Here is a 21,324-nt window from a genome sequence, read left to right as displayed (position 1 = left end):
TGTGCTCCCTTATCATGAAGGCAAGAGGAACAAATTCACATGGAGCACTTTCTGAATATCAGGGAGAGGGCCATTTTTTCCAGGATAGCTCTAGCTCCTCAGCACTACGAAATGGCTCTTAGCTTCTTTGTTTACAGAGTATGACACAATTCCAAGGGATTATAGAAAGATAGATGGCAGAGGAAACCCAGCCCTGTCTGACTCTAGTGTCCAAGCTCTGGCTATACCAACAGACTTTCAGATAAGGTAGGTGGAAACTTGTTCTTTGGGGCTGAAATTTGAGCATCTGGGTACTTTGAGGTAGGGAAATGTAGTTATCAGTTTTTGCTTTCTTTTATTATTATTATTTCGGATAGTGACAAGCACAGTGAAGAAATTTAAAAAGAATTACACATGGAGAGTTACGGGACAATAACCCTAGTGACTTCAGATAGGGACATCAGAAACGTTTATATGAGAAGATAGTAATGGAGTAGAACCCTGAAGAGTAAGAATGAGCCAATCCATCAAGATCTGGAGGCAAGCATTCCAGATAATGGAAACCATATGGGCAAAGGCTCCCAGGTGTGGACAAACTTGATGTGTAGCTAAAAATGAGTATAATGAGTCAGGAGGCAGGAGACGAAGTGGAGAGGCAGGAAGGTCAGATGACATAGGGTCTTACGGACCACTAAAAAGAATCTAGAAGGTGTTATGAAGGCTGACTACTTGATCTGATTTATCTTTTTAAAAGACCACTCTGCAGTTATGTGGAGAATGAACAGTATGGAGGCCAAGAATGAAGGCAGGAAGACGAGTTGGAAGGCTGTGCCCTGTTGCAGGTGAGAGATTAACGTGGCCCAGAACAGGGTGGCAAATAGTGAAGGTAGGAAAAGGGGTAGAGTTAGGGTAAATTTTGAAAGTAGAATTAACAAAGCTTGATTTGGATCCAGGAAGCAAAGATAATCCCTAAGCAGCTGTGGGAAGTGGAGAAAATAATGACACAGAGGCAGAAGGGGGAAAGTCAGCCTCTTGGCTTTGTGTTTATTTACACAAGATGGTGTAAGCAATCTTGTGATCTTAGGAGGTCATAAGAGGATGCTGGACACTCTTTATATTGTATTTGCTAGGCTAGAGGAGGCTAAGGTGGATCTTTGTGGGAGGGCACTTTTTAGGAAAAGGATTTAGAAACTAAGAGTTCCCTTTAGGACATGTGACCTTATGCTTATAAAGTGTTATGGTTTGGATATAAGATGTCCCCCAAAAGCTTGCTTGTGAGATAATGCAAGATGGTTGGAGGAGAAATGACTGGGCTATGAGAATCTGAATCCACCATTGAAGTGGTGGGGTGTAGTGAGATGCCAGATTCGTGGGACCCCAATAGACCTCCAGGAGCCGAATCCGATGCAATCACACAAGAGTCTTTATTGCAAGCTCGAGCCTGGACTCACAACTGTTCCCGGCGCAGCGGTCCCAGGGAGTGAGTCCTGGTCCTTTGTCCAGTGAGATTTTATAGGTTTTGGGGGGATACTCTATGTGTCACAACATCACACAGCAAATCATTCCATACCACAGGGAAGTCAAACAACAACTCTTAACATTGATTAGCATATTCACTGGCTGGAACAAGTTGGGTAGGGGTGATTGGTTAGTACAAGAGGGGGATTCCTTTGAACTGACTGGTTTAAGCCATGAGGGGTGTACGTGCTAAACTATATGGTTTCCCAACATGTTATCGACCACCATAAACTACTGGGGGATCATCTGGCATCCCAGGTATTTTCCCTGTCTCATGCTGATTGGTGGTTGCTAGGGGGGTTGCTATGGGTCTTCACCTAGCCTAACTGAGTCAGGGACACCTGGCGCCCCAGATCTCTCCTGTTATTTGCAGACAAACAACTCAACAGGGTGGTTATCTGCCTAGAAAGGCTCTGTGAGTTTTTCCAAGGACAAGAGTCACGCCCCTTTCCTTAGGACAGGCCTTGAGGTAGAAGCTGCTCTTATTTATTTTCAAAAATGGAGTCACATCAGTTTCTCAGTAGCTGGAGGAGGTGGGGGCGTGCCTTTGGGGTATATATTTTGTATCTGGTGAGTGGAGACCTCTCTCTGCTTCCTGGTCATCATGTGAGCTGCTTCCCTCTGCCACACTCTCCCGCCATCATGTTCAGCCTCACCTCAAACCCTGCACCACCCTCGTATGGACTAAGACCTCGGAAACTATGAGCCCCTAAATAAACCTTTCCTCCTTTACAGCTGTTCTGGTCGGGTCCTTTAGTCACAGCAGTGAAAAAGCTGACTAAAACAGAAAACATGCACACGGAGATGCTGATGGGGAAGTTAAATAATATAACAATGAATAGACATAAGGCTCTTCATCCTTGTTTCTGTGCTTCACACTCTGTCTTGTGAATTCAACAGCTGCTATTGAACAGTTGCTGTCACCAAACGCAGAGATCCAGATAAAGGAAACTTACACAAAGGTAAATAGCTTGCCCCAGTTCCCACAGCAGATAGGTGGGTGGGCAGCCAGAGCACAAAATAGGTACTTAGAATTCTAAGCCCCCTGCTCCTGCCCATGCCCCGCTGGGCCCACCCAGCAGGAGGTTCCCTAGGGAGAGCTTCCAACCCCTTTCTAGTCTACTCTGCAAATCCAGAGCAGAGGTGGGGCCTGCTGACAGCCTGGGACTTCCTCCTGCCCGGCCACTAAGCTTCTTTGGGGCTCTTCTCTGGGCAACCTCAATCTCTTCTTAAGGAAAAAAGGAAAAGATTTTCTTTTTTTCATAGGCTAATGAGATTTTCACCTCTGTTTTAAGTTTATTCAATCCAAAAAGCTTTCAATTTTAGAGCAAAGATTGATTCTTTCCGATTACAGCTCTTAGGGATTTTTTTTTTTTTAAGGTTGACACTCCCTGACCATAAAGAAAATATTCTCAAATGTTCTTGTGAAGAAGAGAGAGAAGCTGTTCAGTTTTTAAGCTGGCGGCCGATCCGCTGCCAACAAGCCCATTAAGGCTCCTGCCCAGGGTTATTTAACCTGTAACGATTTCTTGTGGTGGAGAACAGTGAATCCTGTCATTACTCAGAGTGAAGATGAACCCCCATTCCACCTTCTGAGGGCAGCCAGGCAGCAATTGGAGCAGATAAAGATGGATGTCAGAGACGGGAGCAAGGGCTAAGGTCTTCAGAAGGAGGGGAATGACACCCAGGAACAAAAGGAAGGCCAGACTTTATCTTCTTGTTTATTTTCACAGAATGGTGTGAGCAAAGTGCTTGTGATCTTAGGGATCCATAAAAGAACACCAGGTTACAGGTTATACTGCCACAGTGGGTGGGTGTGCCAAGAGGGATTGGTAAACTCCAAACAGCAGCATTTGAAGCTCAGTTTCAAAGGAACATTTTCTTTTACACATTTCCGTGGGGTATACAATACAGATTTCCATCCCCTGTTTCTGTCTTTTCCCCTGTTTTTCTCCCAGATAATTTCAATGAGAAAAAAATCTGTCTCCTCTAACAAAATGCACCATGTTAACGGTCTAGGCTTGAATAGCGCTTCTTCCTTTTGCTTTTCCATCCCACAGTCTTTTCAGTTATATAAAACCAGCTATTATCCAAGGGCTTTTTTGCTCATTGAGCTTTAATCTTGGTGCAATTTATGAACAATTTTAATAATGTGTCTGATTCACTAGGGCTGGAAACACCAGGGTATTTACCTACTGAACAATCCTGAAGACTTTGGATTACCCTGAAGTTCTTTTCTCCTGTCCTGTTTGCTTAAGAGAAGAGGGAAAGGGCAATCCAGACTATTTTCTGGATCACAGGCCCCATCTCCCCCCACCAAAGAACTCAGAGTGCAGAAACACCCAGGCAGCTCTGCACATTTTCATTTGCACTGTCACTTCCACCAAGGAAAACAATGTTTGGGGGATGGGTGAGCAGGAATGGAGAATCCACTGGGTAAGTGAATTTCCAATAATCCTAAAGCACCCAAGCTTCTGTGATTTTTGGATGATTATTTGTAAATAACCATAAATATGTTATTAAGATGGAAGCCCAGTAATTCCAAACCAACGAGAGCACTTGTGCTTTTCAAAAGGGGGATGTTGATCATTGGGTAGGTCAGCTAATTAGCTGTAGCCTCCTTGGCCACTTAGAATTTTCTCCTGCCATGAAGACTGCATTGCATCTCACATCTACTTCCTGTCTCCTCTCTCATTTCTTTATTATGACAATACAGGAGCCACCTTTATTATCTGTTTCCTAGCTGAGCAAAATAAGGCTGATGAAAATCAATCAGGGCCGAGTTCCATTTCCCCAGATGTGAAGATTGAACACCCAAGAAACACCAAAGCAAGGGTATGTTCTAGCAAGTTTTCTTTAAAGGATGGAACAGAGACAGACTTCTCTGCAGAGAAGGAGTCCAGAACTGGTATCTAAAGAAGTAGGAGTGTCAGGTAACTCTCCTTCTCACTGTTATCACAGGAAAGCAGGGAGCTCAAACTCCAAACCTCAGTTCTGGCAAAAGAAAATTTAAAGTTAGAAACCAAAAGCCATGCAAGAGAACTTTAATATAGGGGAAAGTAAAGTAAGAGCAGAGTGAGGCTCAAGCAGAGAGCACTCTTGGGAGAGGGAGTGGGCTGTCTTGGAACAGAGGATGATAAAGGAGACAATACTGTCTCCAAGTGTATTACTGTTTGATGTTTACCAGGAGACCTGGGGACCACCGGGTGTACTCTTTGCCAGTCCGGTTCAACTCCTCCTCCACATCCAGTGGTGGAGTTTTTGACCTCTCTGGAACTGTCATGGTGGCCATCCTATTTAGGGGGCTTCATCTACAGAGTCAATCCCATGATAATGTGTGCACTGGGGTCAGTAGCAAGTCAGAAGTTACCTTAGTGCACCTACGCTACTAAAGGAATCTTCCTTCCAGACAAATGTTAATTTACACAAGATGGTGTAAGCATCTTATAATCTTAGGAGGCCATAAGAGATGCTAGGACACTCTTTTTATCCTCTTTGCTAGGCTAGTGAAGGCTAAGGTGGATCTTTGTGGGAGGGCACTGTGGTAGGAAATGGATTTAGAAACTAAGAGTTACCTTTGGGACATGTGACCTTATGCTTACAAAGTATTATGGTTTGGATGTAAGATGTCTCCCAAAAGCTCACTTGTGTGACAATACAAGATGGTTGGAGGAGAAATGACTGGGCTATGAGAATCTGAATCCGACCAGTGAATTAATCCCCTCTTAGGGATTAGCTGAGTGGTAACTGAAGTGGTGGGGTGTAGCTGGAGGAGGTGGTGCAATGGGGGGCGTACCTTTGATGTTTACCCACAGCCATAATTTCTAGCTTCGCATAAACATCAATGGGCCCTGTCAAGAGTTAGTCCCATTAATCCTTTTCTCTTGATTAATTTTCAACTAGCTCCCTTCTGTTAATTTTCTTCAAATTAACTACCTCCCTTTGCTTTCTCATCTACATTGGAAGTTGTTTAAAGAAGGCCTTAAAACGGCTCAGGAGGCTGAGGCAGGAGGGTCGAGAGTTCAAAGCCAGCCTCAACAAAAGCCAGGTGCTAAGCAACTCAGTGATACCCTGTCTCTAAATATAATACAAAATAAGGCTGGGGATGTGGCTCCGTGGTTGAGTGCCCCTGAGTTCAATCACCAGTACCCACCCACCCCCCGCAAAAAACACTTGTAACCTTGCCTGCATTTCACTGCTCATTGCTAGCTACTACCTAATACCTTATCTTGCCTCTCTCTTCTCCCCATTCTTCGTAAGTGACCAAAAAGTGGTTGGGCCAAAAGGTAAAGATGGATTAAACCAAGAATGGGAGCTATGTCGCCTAGAGGTACTGGCATGAAGGGACCAATCCAGGAGGCATTAATTAACAACTCTTACAACTCCCTGCAGGAAGGAATAATTCCTGGGGCAAGTTACCTTAGCAACAGGTTAGAGGGGGAGGAAGAGGGGCTTTGGAGATGACAGCATTTGATTTCTTTTCCTTTCCAACCAGCCCCCATCTTCCCAACCAGACCCAATTATTTATTATCTACATTGACTGCCTTTTGTCCCCTAGCTTCAGAAGGACTGGGAATTAAGATAGAAACCAAACTTTAGGCTTTGCTGTTGAAACCTACATGCACCTTCATTATGTAGGGTCAGCTAGCTATGGCTTCAGTTTGTCAGAAAATTCTTTAATGGGAGATGTTTTTAAGGCTCTTTTTTTTTTTTAAGTTCAAGCTAATTCCATGATGATTGGTCTCATTACTTAACAGAACATTCTGGCTATAAGTCTGCAAACTATTAACTTCATAAAAATAAGAGCAGGGATTAACTGAGTGGTAGGGTGTGGCTGGAGGAGGTGGGCATTGGGGGCATGGCTTTGCAGTATATATTTCTGCCTAGTGGAGTCTTTCTCCACTTCCTGATCATCATGTAAGCCACTTCCTTCCACCATAATCTTCTGCCATGATGTCCGCCTTACCTTGAGCACAGAGGAATGGAGCCAGCCACGTATAGACGAGACCTCTGAAACTGTGAGCCCCCAAATAAACTTTTCCCCTTCTACAATTGTTCTCATTGGGCCTTTTAGTCACAGCTGTGAAGAAGCTGAGTAAAACAAGCATTGTTTTTTTAAAAAAAAAAATTAAGATTAAATTAAATTCCACTTTCAAAAAATATTGTATATATTAATATACACATAAGAAAAAATAATATTGAAAAATACACTCCAAATTTTTAACATCTGAGGTAACTGGATTAAGAAAGAAATACAAATACAAATAAAACACATTATAGTATCTCTGTGCTGCAAATGGACCCAGAGACATATTTTTAAATCCCAGATCCTCACTGTCCACAGTATGATTTTGGGCAAAGTTACTTAACCCCTTTATCTGATTTTCTGCATTGACAGATGGGGACACTGAGCGTAGTGTACACCTCACAGTATTGCCATCACAAATGGAATGAAACAGTGCCTATGATGTGCCCAGCACACGATCAGCTGTTCTTGCTCCTGTTATCACTTTATGACCATCTCCCACCAATTCACATCTCTATAAACAGAAGGTCACCATATCATGCCTCACCTCCCTCAGCAGATACAATAGAAAGCTCACTGCAGTTGCAAAAACCAATAGCATTCATCACAGGAAATGTGAGAACCAGAACTTTAGTCTCTTCATCTCTTAACCCCCCAAAAACAGAGGCAAAGGAAGTGCTGAGATCATAGTTACATGGAAGAGGAAGAAGACAACCTTCCTCCAATCCATCTAGTTGTGCCAATGGCAGAGGAGCTGCCTTTGGCTGTTGGTCTGGGCTTCTGCCTACTTGTTTTCTGGCTTATGTTTATGGGGGTGGGAGACCAATTTACATTTTACCTACTAAGTATATTCCAGGCATTTAAGGTTAAATTATTGTTCACTAACATCTAGAGGCAAATCAAGAACATGTACTAATGAATTTTAATTTCATTATATTTTGTTTTTTAATGACCAAGAAAGTCAAGAGACATTCCAGCATTGGGACAACAGTCCCGTGGAGGTGGAGGAGAAGGCAAGGGTTCAACATGGCGGGGTAAATCTGCATACAAGACAGTGAGATGCCCCTTTCCCGCCCAGATCCAAGAATTTCCACTGGCAGGTTGACTTACTCCCATGGGAAGATGGAAGATCCTTTTCTAGAAAAATGTAACAGACTTAGAGAAAAATATCTTCAAATGCTGAAGGCTGCGTCCTTCCTGGTCCCCTGCAGAGAGACTGAGCCTTATCAAGGCTCATGTGCAGAAAGGGAGCTGCCAACTGGCACACAGACTTCTTTAACACACCGGGCAAAAGAAAGAGAGACACAGGAAAAGCAACAAAAGGGATCTTGGGAACATAGAAACAATGCTAGAAACAGAAGAAAATTTGTCCCCCTCCCACATACCCACTGGAAAAAAAAATCAGAGATAAAAGAAGATATCACATCCAGGGAACAAGAGCAATCATGTAACAAGAAAAAACTCTAAGAAATGAGAACGTTTCAAAGAAAACCCCAGGAAAGTTCACCAAACAGCAGAGAAAATGTTAAATGTTAAAATTAGGGTATCTGTCTAGGTGTCTATACCATATAAAACTAGATTTGTGTATATATTATTTTGTCCACATATATATTATATGCACACACACAATATTATTATTTATTAAAAGCACCAGAGTTTATTCTCTCTTAAATGGAGGCAGGCAGGCTGAGGTCAATATGGCAGCTCCACAGAAACTTCTAGGCAAATATTTTGTTCTGGCCTTTTGTGGCTTCTATAATCAAATTCACTTCCTGGTTTAAGCCAGAACAAAATATTTGCCTAGAAGTTTCTGCTAGAAGGGCTGGGGTTGTAGCTCAGTAGCAGAACGTTTGCCTAGCATGTGTGAGGCACTGGGTTTGATCCTCAGCACCACATCAACATAAATAAATAAAGGTATTATGTCCATCTACAACTAAAAACAAAACAACAACAACAAAAGAGCTGCTGGAGCTCTGGTTATCATGTCTACTTTCTAGCATCAAGAAGAAAGAGTCAGGAAGGGCACTGTTCTCAACTAAGCCAGTTCCAAAGGCAGTTTTCCAAGAAACCCTGTATTAATGTCTCCACATAAGGTTTTTTGTCCAGAACTTAGTTACTTCATCTAATTTAATTGCAAAGGAGTCTAGGAATGTATTCTTTTATCTGGATACTTTGGCATGATCATTAATAAGTATTTTCCTACAAAGGAAGAAGGGGAGGATTTAAATACTTAGGTAGGCAATTAGCAGTCTACTACAAGGTCCAATTTTTGATTAATGGGAAGTCTATCAAGGGTGAACCGAGAAAATGGATGGGAAGAAATTACTCATAAATACTCAGAATTACAATCAGGAAATTGCTTCCAGATAGATTCCCTGAGAAAGGATCCAAGCAAGGCCCATGTTGGCAATATTTCAGATTGCTGGACTTAGAAAATCCAAGATAAGTTCCCAGAAGATCAGAGCTGAGAATGGCAAGGGACTTCTCCACCATACCATGGGGTGAAGTGTGGGTGTGGGGAGAGCGCTGCCAAAATTCTGAGAAAACTGACTTTATCCTAGAGTCCTGTATGTGGTAAAACGAACTACCAAATTATCAAACGTGTAGACACTTTTAACTATTGAAGAATGTTCTAGGTGAAAATTCAAGAAAGGGGAGAATATGGGATCCAGGAAACAGGACAGCTAGCCTGGGAGGCAGGGGTTGGGGGGAGTTCCCAGGAGGACAGCTGTTCAGCAGACCCACAGAGCAACTAGTTCAGTTGCAGTAGGAGAACAGAATGGATAGAGGATTTGAAATTTGCATGGAGAAACTGTAGGAGGGTGTAAGAAAATTTAGCAGTAGATACAAAGAAAACGAAGCAGACATTAAAAAAAAATTTAAAATGAGGCAATTACAAAAGTTAAATCCTCGTGGACTATGATGGAAGTCAAGCAATAACATCTAAAATAGATTAACTGAGAAATGGAAGTTTATGCATATTTTTAAGAATGTGGACACAGACAAGAAGATAAAAAACTAAAAGAGTTGAGAATAGTTGCCTCTGCAGAAGAGGAATGGGGCAACAAGGAAATTCTGGTTTTCATACAAACGCATCAGCACTATGTTTAAACAATGCGCATTATCTTTGATGTTTCAAAAATGAATTTTTTAACAATTAAAATAGTTTTCCTTCTACTAAATCATCCAAACTACTGCAATGCCATTCTCCATTGGAATGAGATAAACAAAATATTAAATAAAATAAACTAGTATTGATCTAGCATTAAGCCTGTCTATATTAGAGCTTCAATACTCTATCCACTAATCCTATAGATTCTAGAAATCAAGGTTTCCTCAGATTTTGTTTATCTCCATCTCAGCGCCCACAGGAAATGCCATTTTATCTCAGAGATGCAGTCGCTGACAGCACACATACACACACACACACACACACACACACACACAAGCAGATGGCATTTTTATCCATTTTCACTTATTCAATTTGAAGATTTTAGAACAAAAGATACACTGGAATGGTTTACTAAGCACCAGACTGTTCAGTTCCGGCGTCCTTAGAAACCCAGTTTAACTGTGGATGAGGGGTGGGGTGGGGGAGCCAAAATGCATTAATGAGATAAATTGCAGAGAGAAAGAATCTGTCAAACTGAATCAGGGAAGGAGACAGCTAACAAAACATCTCTCCCAAGATAGGTATTATGTGAAAACTCACTGTGTTAAGTTTGTCACTAAGAAATCTAGCTAGTAAAAGAAGCATTTTGTTGGGCTGACAAGGACAGGACCACACATGTGTGCTGGGTTGTTTGACATGCGCCCACGTGCCCCCGTGTTCCCTTTCTTTCCTGCTCTCTTTGAAAGAGCAGGTGATTGAAGAAGCCAGGGAGATTTCCTCCCCTTTTACATTGGAACCAAACACCCTCAGTAGGCCTTTGAAGAGGTGAGCAATATAAGAGGCTGATTTAGGTTTTTCCCTTGCTTCTAAGTTGGGGCTCCGCACTGTCCCCAATCAAGAGAAAGAGGGAGGGTTCCATTCTACCATGATGGAGTTCCATGTCCTACTTCCTTTTAGGCTTGTGATTTGACCCCGGGTAAAACGTCGTTTTATTTTATAATTCAGACTTTTCATTTGCTAGTGGGACCTAGCCCTTAGTCTCACTCCAAATAAGCACTGGATTTTTGAAATCAAGGTGCCCTCAGGTGTAATGTCACTCCCAGGTTGAACCATCAAATGAGGAGAGAACTTCTCCAAAAGTTGGATTTCTGGGTGTCCCCATTCCCATCACTGGAGTCTGCTCATGCTGGCATGTGAAGTGAAGACAGCAGATCATGTGTGTATGGATATAGTATATAGATGGTGTGTGTTCTTCAGAGAAACACATTTAAAAACCATCAATGGGACTGAGGGTGTAGTTTAGTGATAAGGCACCTACTTAGCTGGTGCGAGACCCCAGGTTCAATGTCCAGCACCACAAACAAAAACAAAAGCACTAAAACAACAGAAAACCAACTATCTATGTTTATCTGTGTATGTGGGATAATTATGGGATGATACATAATTGGGCTTCTTTGTAATTTCAGTACTTTCCAAATTCTCTCTGCAGGAAGAACAAGAAACATATATTACTTTATCATTAAAAGCAAAATTAAACATACCTTGAATAAAATGTTTTTCTTTCTGTTTAAAGCAAAAGAAGACATGGTCCTTGCCTGCCTGGGGAGCAGGAGAAGCAGGAAAGGGAGTTTGTTAATGGAGTTGCCACCATAAGGTTGTATTAGTCCATTTTGTGCTGCTGTAACAGAATATCTGTTAAAGAGAAATGTATAAAGAAAGTAGGTTTATTTGGCTTATGGTTCAGATGGTTAGAAAAACCAAACAGCATCAAGCAAGGGCCCCCTGGTTGCATTACAACATGGTAAATGGCATCCTATGGAGGTAGCACACACAAGAATGATCACATGCTAAGAGAGGACTCAAGAGAGCAAGGAGGGTCCAGGATTGATCTTGTATAACAATCTGCTCTCTTGAGAACTAATCCACCCCAAAGAGCCCTAAATCCTTCTGGGAGGCCAGCATTAATCCCTTCACAAGAATGGTCTTGTCCTAATCTCTTCCTACTAGGCTGACCTTTTAAAGTTCCCACTACCTTTCAATGCCGGGACCAAGCTTCCAGCACATGTGGAAAAACCACAGTCAAACTACAGCTGTGTCTTCATTTGCCCACACATGGATGAGCGCACTGAGTCCTGTTCTCAGAGACAGCATTGGGAAGTGGCTAAGAGCAGAAGCCAGGGGCTGACTCTTTGCTACTATGAGAATAAAATTAGTTGAGACAAGAATAGTGCTTAGAACAGTGGTTGGCACCTAGGTAGGCACATTTATCTGATCAATTTACTTATTACTTTTTCATTTCATTTCATTCATTGGCCTTCCCCCATCCCTTCAGTTTCTATCCTCTCCAACACAATGAGCATTTTTTTTTCCTAAAGGAATTTCCAGGTATATTTCTAACCTGTTCACATCTATATTATAATGCAGGTCTTGGATGTTACACCTTGAAATTTCTGTGCATTTTTTTCTGCAGGATCACATGGTCTTTGCTATCATAATCTGCCTCGGCTGCTGATATTTCCTTCTTCAGAAAGCTTTTCCAGGGTCATTCCTCCCCCCTTCTCCTCTAAGTGCTTCCTGACTATTCTGTTGAATAGCTAAGAAGAAGGATAAATATTTTCAGCTGATTAAGACATACTTTGATTTATGGTCATCTCCTTTCAAGCATTTTCAAAACACGATCTCTATTCTCTCTAAGCTGTAGAGACCAGTGGACTAGGCCACTGGAGGACAAGCATGCTATTCTTTTATCTTTTGTTGGGGGGGGGAGGTGGGTACCAGGGATTGAACTCAGGGCACTCAGCCACTGAGCCACATCCCCAGCCCTATTTTGTATTTTATTTGGAGACAGGGTCTCACTGAATTGCTTAGTGCCTTGCTTTTTCTGAGGCTGGCTTTGAACTCGTGATCCTCCTGCCTCAGCCTCCCAAGCCACTGGCATGCACCACCATGCCTGGATGCTATTCTTTTATTCTGTGTGGCACAATATCTTCCTTCGACCTTACATAATCACTGTTCAACACATAGCAGCACTGAGGTGGTGGTGGGGCTGTGACGGAGGAATGCAGAGCTAAACTTGTATTTGAACTTGCTATGAAAGAGTAAGACAAAGTTTGTCTTTTTGATAACTGATTGACCAAGTCCTGGCTATGTCACCTGGTAGACTCACCTTTCTAACATTCTCTGTTGTTGTTAAGTAATCATTGAGCACCACGTGACATGCCACACTTGATATCATCTTACTGCGCAGAATGCCAGGACTTTCAAGAACAGTTGATGCCTGATCATCCCTACAAACAGCACCTCTGTTTAGGGAGTTTAAGCACAAACAGCCCCAAATGGCAGAACAATCTTGAGTGTTACTGTCTGTTTAACCTTGGTCCAGTTTTTTTTTGTTTTAACATTTGGAATGTGTGGGACTGTTGTTCTGAATTTTGCCCCACTATTTTAAAAAAAGCTACAAAGTTACAAAGTGGAGATCTGGGTCAGGACTGCTCAGAAACAATTTGCTTTCATATTCTAACACTCTGTTCCCAAGGGCTGCATTACTTCACACCATGCAAGTCCAGCTGGAGTCCCTTCTCACGGAGGGAAATTCGGCTGACTTGTTACCTCTAAGCTGTGGTCCTTCTGGTGCAGAATTTTTCCTGGATGTGTGAGAAAAAGAGGGCTGGATACTGTTTTTATTAACGTATTAGTCAATTCAAAATTTACGGAGTGTTAACTTATTAAGTGATACCTAAAGCGTGTTGAGTGCTTGTGGCACTAGGACCCTGACACCATTTGTGCCCTTAGGATACAAATGAATAAACAGTTATGAGCCATGCTGTGAGTGCTGAAGTCAAATAGGGAGAAAGTGTTGAGTGTTCAGGGGCCCCTGTGGTTCAGAAAGCTTTCTTGGAATAGGGAACATTGACATTGAAGGAGGAGGAGGAGTTCAGCAGGAAATAAAGAGAGAAAAGGTTTTATATACCGAGGAATGGCTCCAGTAAAGGCAGAGTCAGGAGAGCACAGGAGAATCCAGTGGTACCAGTCCTTGGGGACAGTGGAGCACAGTGTGATGCTGGGGGAGGGGAGGAACCCAGGATGAGACAAGGTTGAGGATCTTTACAAATAACACTAAGTACTTGGGCTTTATCCTGTGATCAAAAGAAAGTGATGGAGGAATTTTAAACAGATGATTTAGATGATAAAAATTTCACTTTAGAAAGATTATTGTGGCTGCAGAATAGAGTGAATGGCTGGGAGGAGGGCATAGAACACTGGAGCCAGTAAAGGCAGTTTGGAGATGATGGCGATAGACCAGCCCTAAATTAAAGCAGTGACCACAGGAGACAACACAGAACAGAGGTATCTGGGAGGCAGAATGTGAAAGATTTTGTGATGGATCAGAAGGTGGTGGTTAATATCAGGGAGAAGATGGAGGACCTAGGTTTGATACTTGATAGAATCAATGGGTGTTACTGTCACTAGGAGAAACAAGGAATCCAGAAGAAGGTGGAATCCTCTTAAAAGGGCTTCCATCATGACATGATATCTCCTACCAGGATGGAGGTCACAGTGGGCACAATGAAGCTGAGAGGTCATGAGTTAAGCATCCCGTGAACATGCATAGTGGCAGGCCCCAGGCTGGGCAGGGAGAGGACAGGCTGGTTGCATGGTGGCAAAATAGAGGATTTGTTTCCATTCACAGCTTTTCTCACCAGCCTAGGATTTTTGCAAGCCCATTAACTCTTAAGCTTCCCTTTCCTCATTGCATATGACGACCAAACCCTCCACTGATGGTGGATGATCACTACAATAACATGAGGAAAATCCTTAATAATTGTAAGTCACTACAACCCAAATGACCATTTCAACCAACAAGAGGAAAGGAAAGTTTGCCTTGTGAGAAATGGACCACATGAGTACAGCAGAGCCCTGAAATGACAGATGAGGAAAGCGAATCTTAAAGGGTGACAGACCTAAAGAGAAGAGAGGAGGACACACAGGATCCATCGCCCCTTGTTCCTCTACCGCATTGATTGTCCCTTCTACCACACTATAGAATGAGGCGACCTTTTGGTAGAGAAAGGAAAATGCTCTGAAATAGCATGCATGGGGAGGTTGTGAGGTGGAATGTTTCTCATTTTAAATAATAATTATCTTTTAGTAGGTATTTCTACTGAATGCAGATTAATTAAAACAGTAAAAGCTCCTTACATCTCTGTGACCCCTCATAGGAAAATGAAGTGCATTCAATTTTAGGAATTTCATAGAAATTATGAAAAATTATTACGACACTTCTTAGTCGTCTGCCAATGACACTCGAGCACAACAGAAATCATTGCACCCATTTATAGATGAGAGAACTGAGATTTTGAGTATCTAACAAGCTACTGATAGAATGAAATTGGGAGTTGGCAACAGTTTAATCCATATCTTTAATTTTAAGGTCCACACTTTCAATACTACTTCATACTATTTGTTTAGAAGGATCAAAGGTCTTGAAAACTTTGTAAAATATTGCTCAGCAAATCCTTTCTCAGCATCTCTAGGAAGGAATTTCAGAGAATTCCTTGTTTCATGTGTAACTCTCTTGTTTCCCTAAAATTTGAAACCCTTTTCACCACTGGCTGTTTTCTCTTCACCACATGTCAGGCACAAAACTTCCTTTTGACTCTTTGTCCCCTTGTGGGTGTGATCCTGTCTTTCTCCTTCTCTTCTTGATCAAGTTTAAAAAAAAAAAATCAGTGCACACCACACACAGTGTGTTCTGAGCTCCCCCAGCTCCTTTTCACATCACAGTCCCCTAACATCAGGGCTTCTGCTTGATCTACCATGCTGAACTTGTAAATACTAGAGTCCCAATGACCTTCTCTTATTGTCACAATTTTTGGCCATTGAATGTGGCACCAACATGCAGCATGATACTATGGGTCATTCTTCTCTCCTCGTTGATTTCTGCAGCCTCAATCTCTCTGAGCCCTTCTTTCTCTGACCCATCTGCTTTCCCCTCCCTCTCTCTCACTGAATTCAGGGGCACTTAGCCACTGAACCACAATCCCAGCCCTTTTTTATATTTTATTTAGAGACATCTGTCCAAGATGGAGCCTCCTCTCTATGCAGGCCCTTCACAGAAGGCTCCATTCTGCCCTCTTCCCTGCCACTGCCATAAACCCTCACGCTCTTCAAAGATTTTATGAGTTGCTTAGGGTCTCACTTTTGCTGAGGCTGGCTTTGAACTCGTGATTCTCCTGCCTCAGCCTCCCAAGCCACTGGGATTACAGACTTGCACCACCACGGCCCAGCTCTCTCATCTGCTTTGTAGACTGGTTCCTCTCTCCCTGACTTTTCAGTAAAGCTCTGTGTTCTCCACAGTTCTCCACCTTCCTATCTTCTCATAAGTAAGTGAAGTAGATCTCAACTTTTTGTGTTCTAGCACATTCTGGAACAATAGAATTTTTGGATACTGCATGGTGAGATGAAAATTGCATCCCAAATTAACAAATTACCTGCTTGGTCTCCTATTGGCCTGGAGTTTCTGGTTGAGTAGAATTCTTGCTCTCTTTTCTCTGCTATGCTCTGAAGTCCAGTTTCTCAGCCTAGGAACCTGCAGGCCTCAGCCTGGTGCTCAGCAGTGGCCTCCATGGCCCTTGGCTCACCTGTCCAAGATGGAGCCTCCTCTCTATGCAGAAGGCTCCATTCTGCCTTCTTCCCTGCACCTGGGTTGTGCTGCCTGGGAAGCCACTGCCATAGACCCTCACACTCCTTGAAGATTTTATCTTTTTTAATTATTTTTTTTAATTTTTTTATTGATTATTTAAAGCATTACATAGCTCATGATATATCATCTTTCATACATTTGACTCAAATTGTGTTTTGAACTCCCATTTTCACCCCAAATACAGATTGCAGAATCACATCTGTTACATATTCACATTTTTACATAATGCCATATTAGTGACTGTTGTATTCGGCTACCTTTCCTATCCCCTACTATCCTCCCTCCCCTCCCCTCCCATCTTCCCTCTCTACCTCCCCTGCTGTTGTTCAATTCTCTCCCTTTTTTTCCCTCCCCTCTTTTTTAATTATTATTGTACAAAATGCACATAACAGAAAACTCACCCTTTAAACCATGTAAAAGTGTACAAATCAGTGGCATTAAGTACTTTCACACTTAGTGTGCAATACCAAATAGAGACCTTGTTCCATTGAAGAGTCACTCCCCAGAGCCCCCACTCCCACCCCTAGCAATCACTGTCTCTAGTGAATCTGCCTTTTCATATAAATGGATTCACACAATGTGTGACTTTTTTGGTTGGCTTTTCTCACCTAGCATATTGTTTACAAGGTTCATCCATGTTGGAGCACATGTGAATACTTCATTCTTTTTTATTACTGAATAATATTTGATTATATGGACATACTACATTTTGTGTAGCCATTCATCCCCTAATAGAAATTTGTGTTGTATTCATCTTTTGGCTATTATGGATAATGTTGCTATGAAAACTCGTATACAGTAGTCCCCATTATCTACAATTTCCCTTCTGAGGTTTCAGTAACCTTAGTCAACTGAAGCCTGAAAATATTAAAACTCAAGAAATTCACATCACATAAGTTTTAAATTGCTTGTGTTCAAATAATCCTCATTTTACTTACTAATGGCTCCAAAACACAAGAGTAATCATGTTGAAAATTTTAATATAGTATGTTGTTATAATTATCTGTAAGTTATTGTTGATAATCTCTTACTGTACCTAATTTGTAAGTTAAACTTTTCATAGATTTGTATGTTTAGGAGAAAACATAGTAAATATAGGGTTTGGTACTATTGCAGTTCCACTCACTCACTGGGGGTCTTGAATATACCCCCAGCACTATGCTGTTTGGACTTTCAGCTTCTAAAACCATGAGATAATTAATACTCTTTCTTTTTGACAGGTACACAGTCCTTGGGTATTTCATTATAGTGATGAAAAACAAACCAATATTCCAGCTAAGAGGTTTCTGTGGATGTCCTAGAGAGAGGTATTGGGCTCTGGTCCCAGGGGTGCAGATAGACAGATTCAACAGGTAAAGTCTGACAACTGAGGTTTGGATGAGTGGGGGTGGGCAACACTGAGAGTAGGCCAGGCTTGGGAGGAAGACCATAAGTTTGGATTCAGACATGGGCAATTTTAGGTTCCTGAGCTATCAAGTTCTTTCAAACTCTGTTCCCTGAAATGTTCTTCCTCCCCCCGCAGTTTCTAGCAGGAGAAATCCCTGTTCATCCATGGAAGCTCAGCTCAGGTATTACTGTCTCCCTTCTCCCCCCACCCAGAGTCCTTCATTTCTTCTGTCTTGCCTCTCCCTGCAGAGCAGATTCCTCCACTACATAGACTTGCAATACTCTATTTTCAAGCTTGTGTCATCTATAAGCTGATGACTCCCTGGGGGCAGGGCTGTGAATCCATCTTTACACCCTTGGCACCAGTGCACTATCACCATGAAATAACTCATCTATAAATACATGAGGGATGAAAGTGATACATGCAAACATTTAAGATTTCTATAGTTGCCTTGCTCTTGAAAAGCTCAAGAAGTTACAAAACAGACAAGTGTGCATTTGCAAGTGTCTTTGTTGCAAGCAGAAGGTGTGAAAGGTGAACTATCACAGGCATTTGGTGAAGGAGAATAGGCAGATTTTGCCCTTTATCAGGTCACAACATATGCTTGCAAGGTTAGAAACCCAATCTCCATGGCGTAAATAAACAGGAACTATTTTTCTCACATAAGAAACAGTCCAGAGGTGGAGAGTTACTGGCTTTGGTTCAAGTGCCTAACAACCACACTGACTCTATTTTCCTCTCTGCTGTCCTGATTATTTTATTTATTTATTTATTTATTTATTTATTTATTTATTTATCTATTTATTTATTTATTTATTTTGAGGGTACCGGGATTGAACTCAGGGGCACTCAATAACTGAGCTACATCCCCAGCCTTTTTTTTTTTTTTTACTTAGAGACAGGGTCTCACTGAGTTGCTTAGCACCTCCCTTTTGCTGAGGCTGGCTTTGAACTTGAGATCCTCCTGTCTCAGCCTACTGAGCCACTGGGATTACAGGTGTGTGCCACCATGCCTGGCTGTTGTCCTAATTATATGGACTGTTTGGCCTCATGTTCATTGTCTTGTGGTTGCTATTTAGGTTTGAGGCATAAAGAGACTGGGAAATGGAAGGATAGAGCCAGAAGCCTCAGCCAACCCCCTATTTCAACTCATTGACCCAAACTGGGTGGATGATTTCCTTAGCTTCAAGAAAGGTTTGGCAATCAGGAATGGGATTGTCATGGTAGTCTTGGACCAATCATGACCCAAGATTCTGGCTATAGGGAAGAAGGGGAGAATGGTTTGATGATTGGGAAGGTGGCTCACAGGGTCTGCCAAGAATAGCCAGGGCCTTCTCAAAATTACATAAATCCTGGTGGAAGTAGGTGGGAATGAATCCTCCTGTAATGTTCAAGATGCTAATGGCAGGAATACATCACAAGGATATGAGACACTGGGCAATTGAATAAAAAGCCCTACAAAGCTCTCAAGCCCAAATGACCCTATTTTCCAGATTCCTCACTTATCACCTTTCCATCTCTTCGAAACAGGCATTTTTAAAAATAAATCAATTCATGCCAGCACCTATCCATCTCATAATATAAATAGCAGCCTTCCCATCCAACTAGCTCATGCTCGGGCTGCTCAGCAGAAGACCTGATGGGAACTCTCTAGGCCCACAGAAATAACTTCTCTGCAAATTCACCTTTTCTTCCTTGTTGAATCAGAACACTACTAGTATTTAATTAGAATGAGCATTAAGAGCGCAGAGAAGGAGAGTTCCTAGATAAATGCTTTGAATTTTTTTCCACATCCAAAATGGCTTGTGGCTTTTAGATTGGAGCATGTGCTTCAGGTTTCCTGTGTGTGGTCATATAGTACAGCTGTAAAGGAGGAAGGGACAAGAGGGTGCAGGACAAAAGTGGGGAAACAAGCACCCACTCACTACTGCATATGCCCTTCTTCACCTAAATCAAGAGAGAAAAAAAAGCATGTTCTTGGCAAGACAGGAGTGAAAGACATCCTGAGTGTAATATTAATCTTTGCTATAAACATAAGCCTACACATTGTCAGGCTATAAACATGAGTAATTAAGAAAGTAGCTGAGGGTTGCTTGGGGAACATACTGCGACAGCAGCTGTTACACATCTGAACCTGGAGACAGGTTGCAATTCTTGTGTGAGAGCCCTGCTGTTGGCATTGACTGCTCCCTTACCAATGGTCCCAGGAACTTCTACAAGCCTCCAAAAAGCATGCAGCACAGGTTTCTCCTCGGCTCCAGACCTTCTCAGTTAGTGACCCAGCCTCCTTCACCAGCACACCCTCTAGGATATCTGGCTCATAGATACTCAAACACTCAAGAAGAGTCAAGAGTCCAGGAGTACACCCTTAGCTGGCAGGCATGCCCAGGAGATAGGAGACAGAGAATGCTTACCAAACCATTACCGCACCTAGGGTAATAGAGTACACCCAGCCTCAGACACAAACCTGCAACCCTCAAGGATCTGAACATGAAGTGTGACAGGGATTTGCTGGCCACACCAAGTTCCTCTGGCTCCTCAGTTTTCAAAGAGCCCTTTTACCCCACCTCAAAGAAACTACCTCCTCAATTCACCCGGATAATTCTGCTCACCCTCAGTTCTGGCCGAAGAACCTTCCACTCATGGACAGTCTTCTCTGACCTGTCTCTTCTATGCGCGCTCACAAGTCCCCTGGACCAACCCCACTTGATTCTTTCTGTCTTGTAATTGCCCATTTGTTGATTCCCCTTTCTATACCTCGAACTCCGTGAAGACAAGAGGCTATCTTGTTCCCACTTTCGTCCCCATTCTGGAGCTCAATAAGAGCTCGGAATTTTTTTTTTTAATAGATCAAAGGAGTGGCGGGTCCCCACAGTGGCGGGGCTGGGCCATGGGTCACCGGCACTAAGGGCTCCTATCTGGGGAAGTCCAGTCCTAGGCCCCACTCTCCTCCAGGCTCAGACTTGGGACTCTGTACCTGGGAGGCGCGCCGCGCGACTGGGACCCGCCTCCCGGGTGCTGGAGCGACCCCGCCCTCCCGGGCCAAGTCCCTGCGCTAGGCGGCCGCGGCTCCCGAGCTGGAGCCGGCTAGCAGGTGGGGGCGGCGGCCCCGCCTCCGCGTCCCGGCAGCACCAGAGCTGGCGGACCGGGAGCCAGCGGGGCACACCGAGCGCGCAGCACCGAGCGCCGCGCGGCCTCAGCGGCGTCGCCTGGAGCACGGGCGCTGCGGGACGGAGCCCAGAGCGGGGAGGCGGCGGGGACGGCGGCCCCACCTCGAGTCCAGACCCGTCCAGGGCACGGCCATCTGCAGGTAGCGGCTCTGCGCGCGTGTCCCGATCGGTGTCCGAGGGGGAAAGGGTGATCCGTGGCGTCCTCTCAGGCCAATCCCGAGGCGGAGTGGCCTCGGGTAGAGGCAGGTTGCTGTGCGCACGCCAGTGCCAAAGGGACCCCCGCCAGACTGCCACCCCAGGTCCGGGCCGCTATCCAGGCGCTGCTCTGCGCCGCCCTAGTGCCCGCCACCGTCTCCCAGACGCTTCACTCAGGCCGGGCCAGAAAAGGGCCAGGGAGGGAACAAGGTCACGGTGGGGTTGCCCGGTGAC

At 43.4% G+C, this 21,324-nt stretch overlaps 2 protein-coding genes across 28 annotated transcripts in view; one reads left to right on the top strand and one right to left on the bottom strand.

Moving 5' to 3' along the window:
• Positions 1 to 4,337: 4,337 nt before the first annotated feature.
• Positions 4,338 to 21,269, bottom strand: LOC308643755 (uncharacterized protein). 26 transcript variants are annotated; one of them, XR_014020812.1, is made up of 8 exons: positions 20,338 to 20,624; positions 14,597 to 14,690; positions 13,606 to 13,695; positions 13,219 to 13,279; positions 12,802 to 12,922; positions 11,177 to 11,327; positions 6,464 to 6,588; positions 4,338 to 4,491 (listed from the first exon to the last, which is right to left on the bottom strand). XR_014020812.1 is itself a non-coding variant. In XM_081283929.1 (7 exons), the coding sequence occupies exons 1-6, from the start codon at positions 20,458 to 20,460 to the stop codon at positions 7,680 to 7,682; spliced, it is 636 nt and encodes a 211-aa protein (XP_081140055.1). In that variant the 5' UTR covers positions 20,461 to 20,624; the 3' UTR covers positions 4,338 to 4,491; positions 7,634 to 7,679. The 26 variants fall into 26 exon arrangements, 7 of the variants coding, with proteins under 7 accessions (XP_081140055.1, XP_081140056.1, XP_081140051.1 ...); XR_014020814.1 differs by lacking the exon at positions 12,802 to 12,922 and adding an exon at positions 7,634 to 7,796; XR_014020815.1 differs by lacking the exon at positions 12,802 to 12,922 and adding an exon at positions 7,634 to 7,660.
• Positions 20,806 to 21,324, top strand: part of WIPF3 (WAS/WASL interacting protein family member 3) — a 91,633-nt gene continuing 91,114 nt past the window's right edge. Inside the window, exon 1 of one of the 2 annotated variants that reach the window (XM_081283923.1) lies at positions 20,806 to 21,035. The gene's annotated coding sequence lies outside the window, so the exon portion shown is untranslated. The remainder of the gene's footprint in view (positions 21,036 to 21,324) is intronic. The other variant, XM_081283920.1, reaches the window with a different exon arrangement.

This window comes from Spermophilus citellus, assembly GCF_964194105.1.
Source record: "Spermophilus citellus genome assembly, chromosome: 3".
In the NCBI taxonomy this organism is placed as follows: Eukaryota; Metazoa; Chordata; class Mammalia; order Rodentia; family Sciuridae; genus Spermophilus; species Spermophilus citellus.
Note: the sequence above shows the minus strand (reverse complement) of the source record. Positions and strands in the feature narration are given on the sequence as shown.

Bases quoted from the DNA above. Each gene is read 5' to 3' on its own strand.
- LOC308643755 (XM_081283924.1), bottom strand. From the start codon at position 20,460: ATGGGCAATTACAAGACAGAAAGAATCAAGTGGGGTTGGTCCAGGGGA. The intron at 14,691-20,337 runs GTGAGCAGAATT...CTCTACCAAAAG, and splicing joins TTCTTCGGCCAGAACTGAGG to GTCGCCTCATTCTATAGTGT. The intron at 7,661-11,176 runs GTATGTTTAATT...ACATTTTTCTAG, and splicing joins AGAAAAACATTTTATTCAAG to AAAAGGATCTTCCATCTTCC.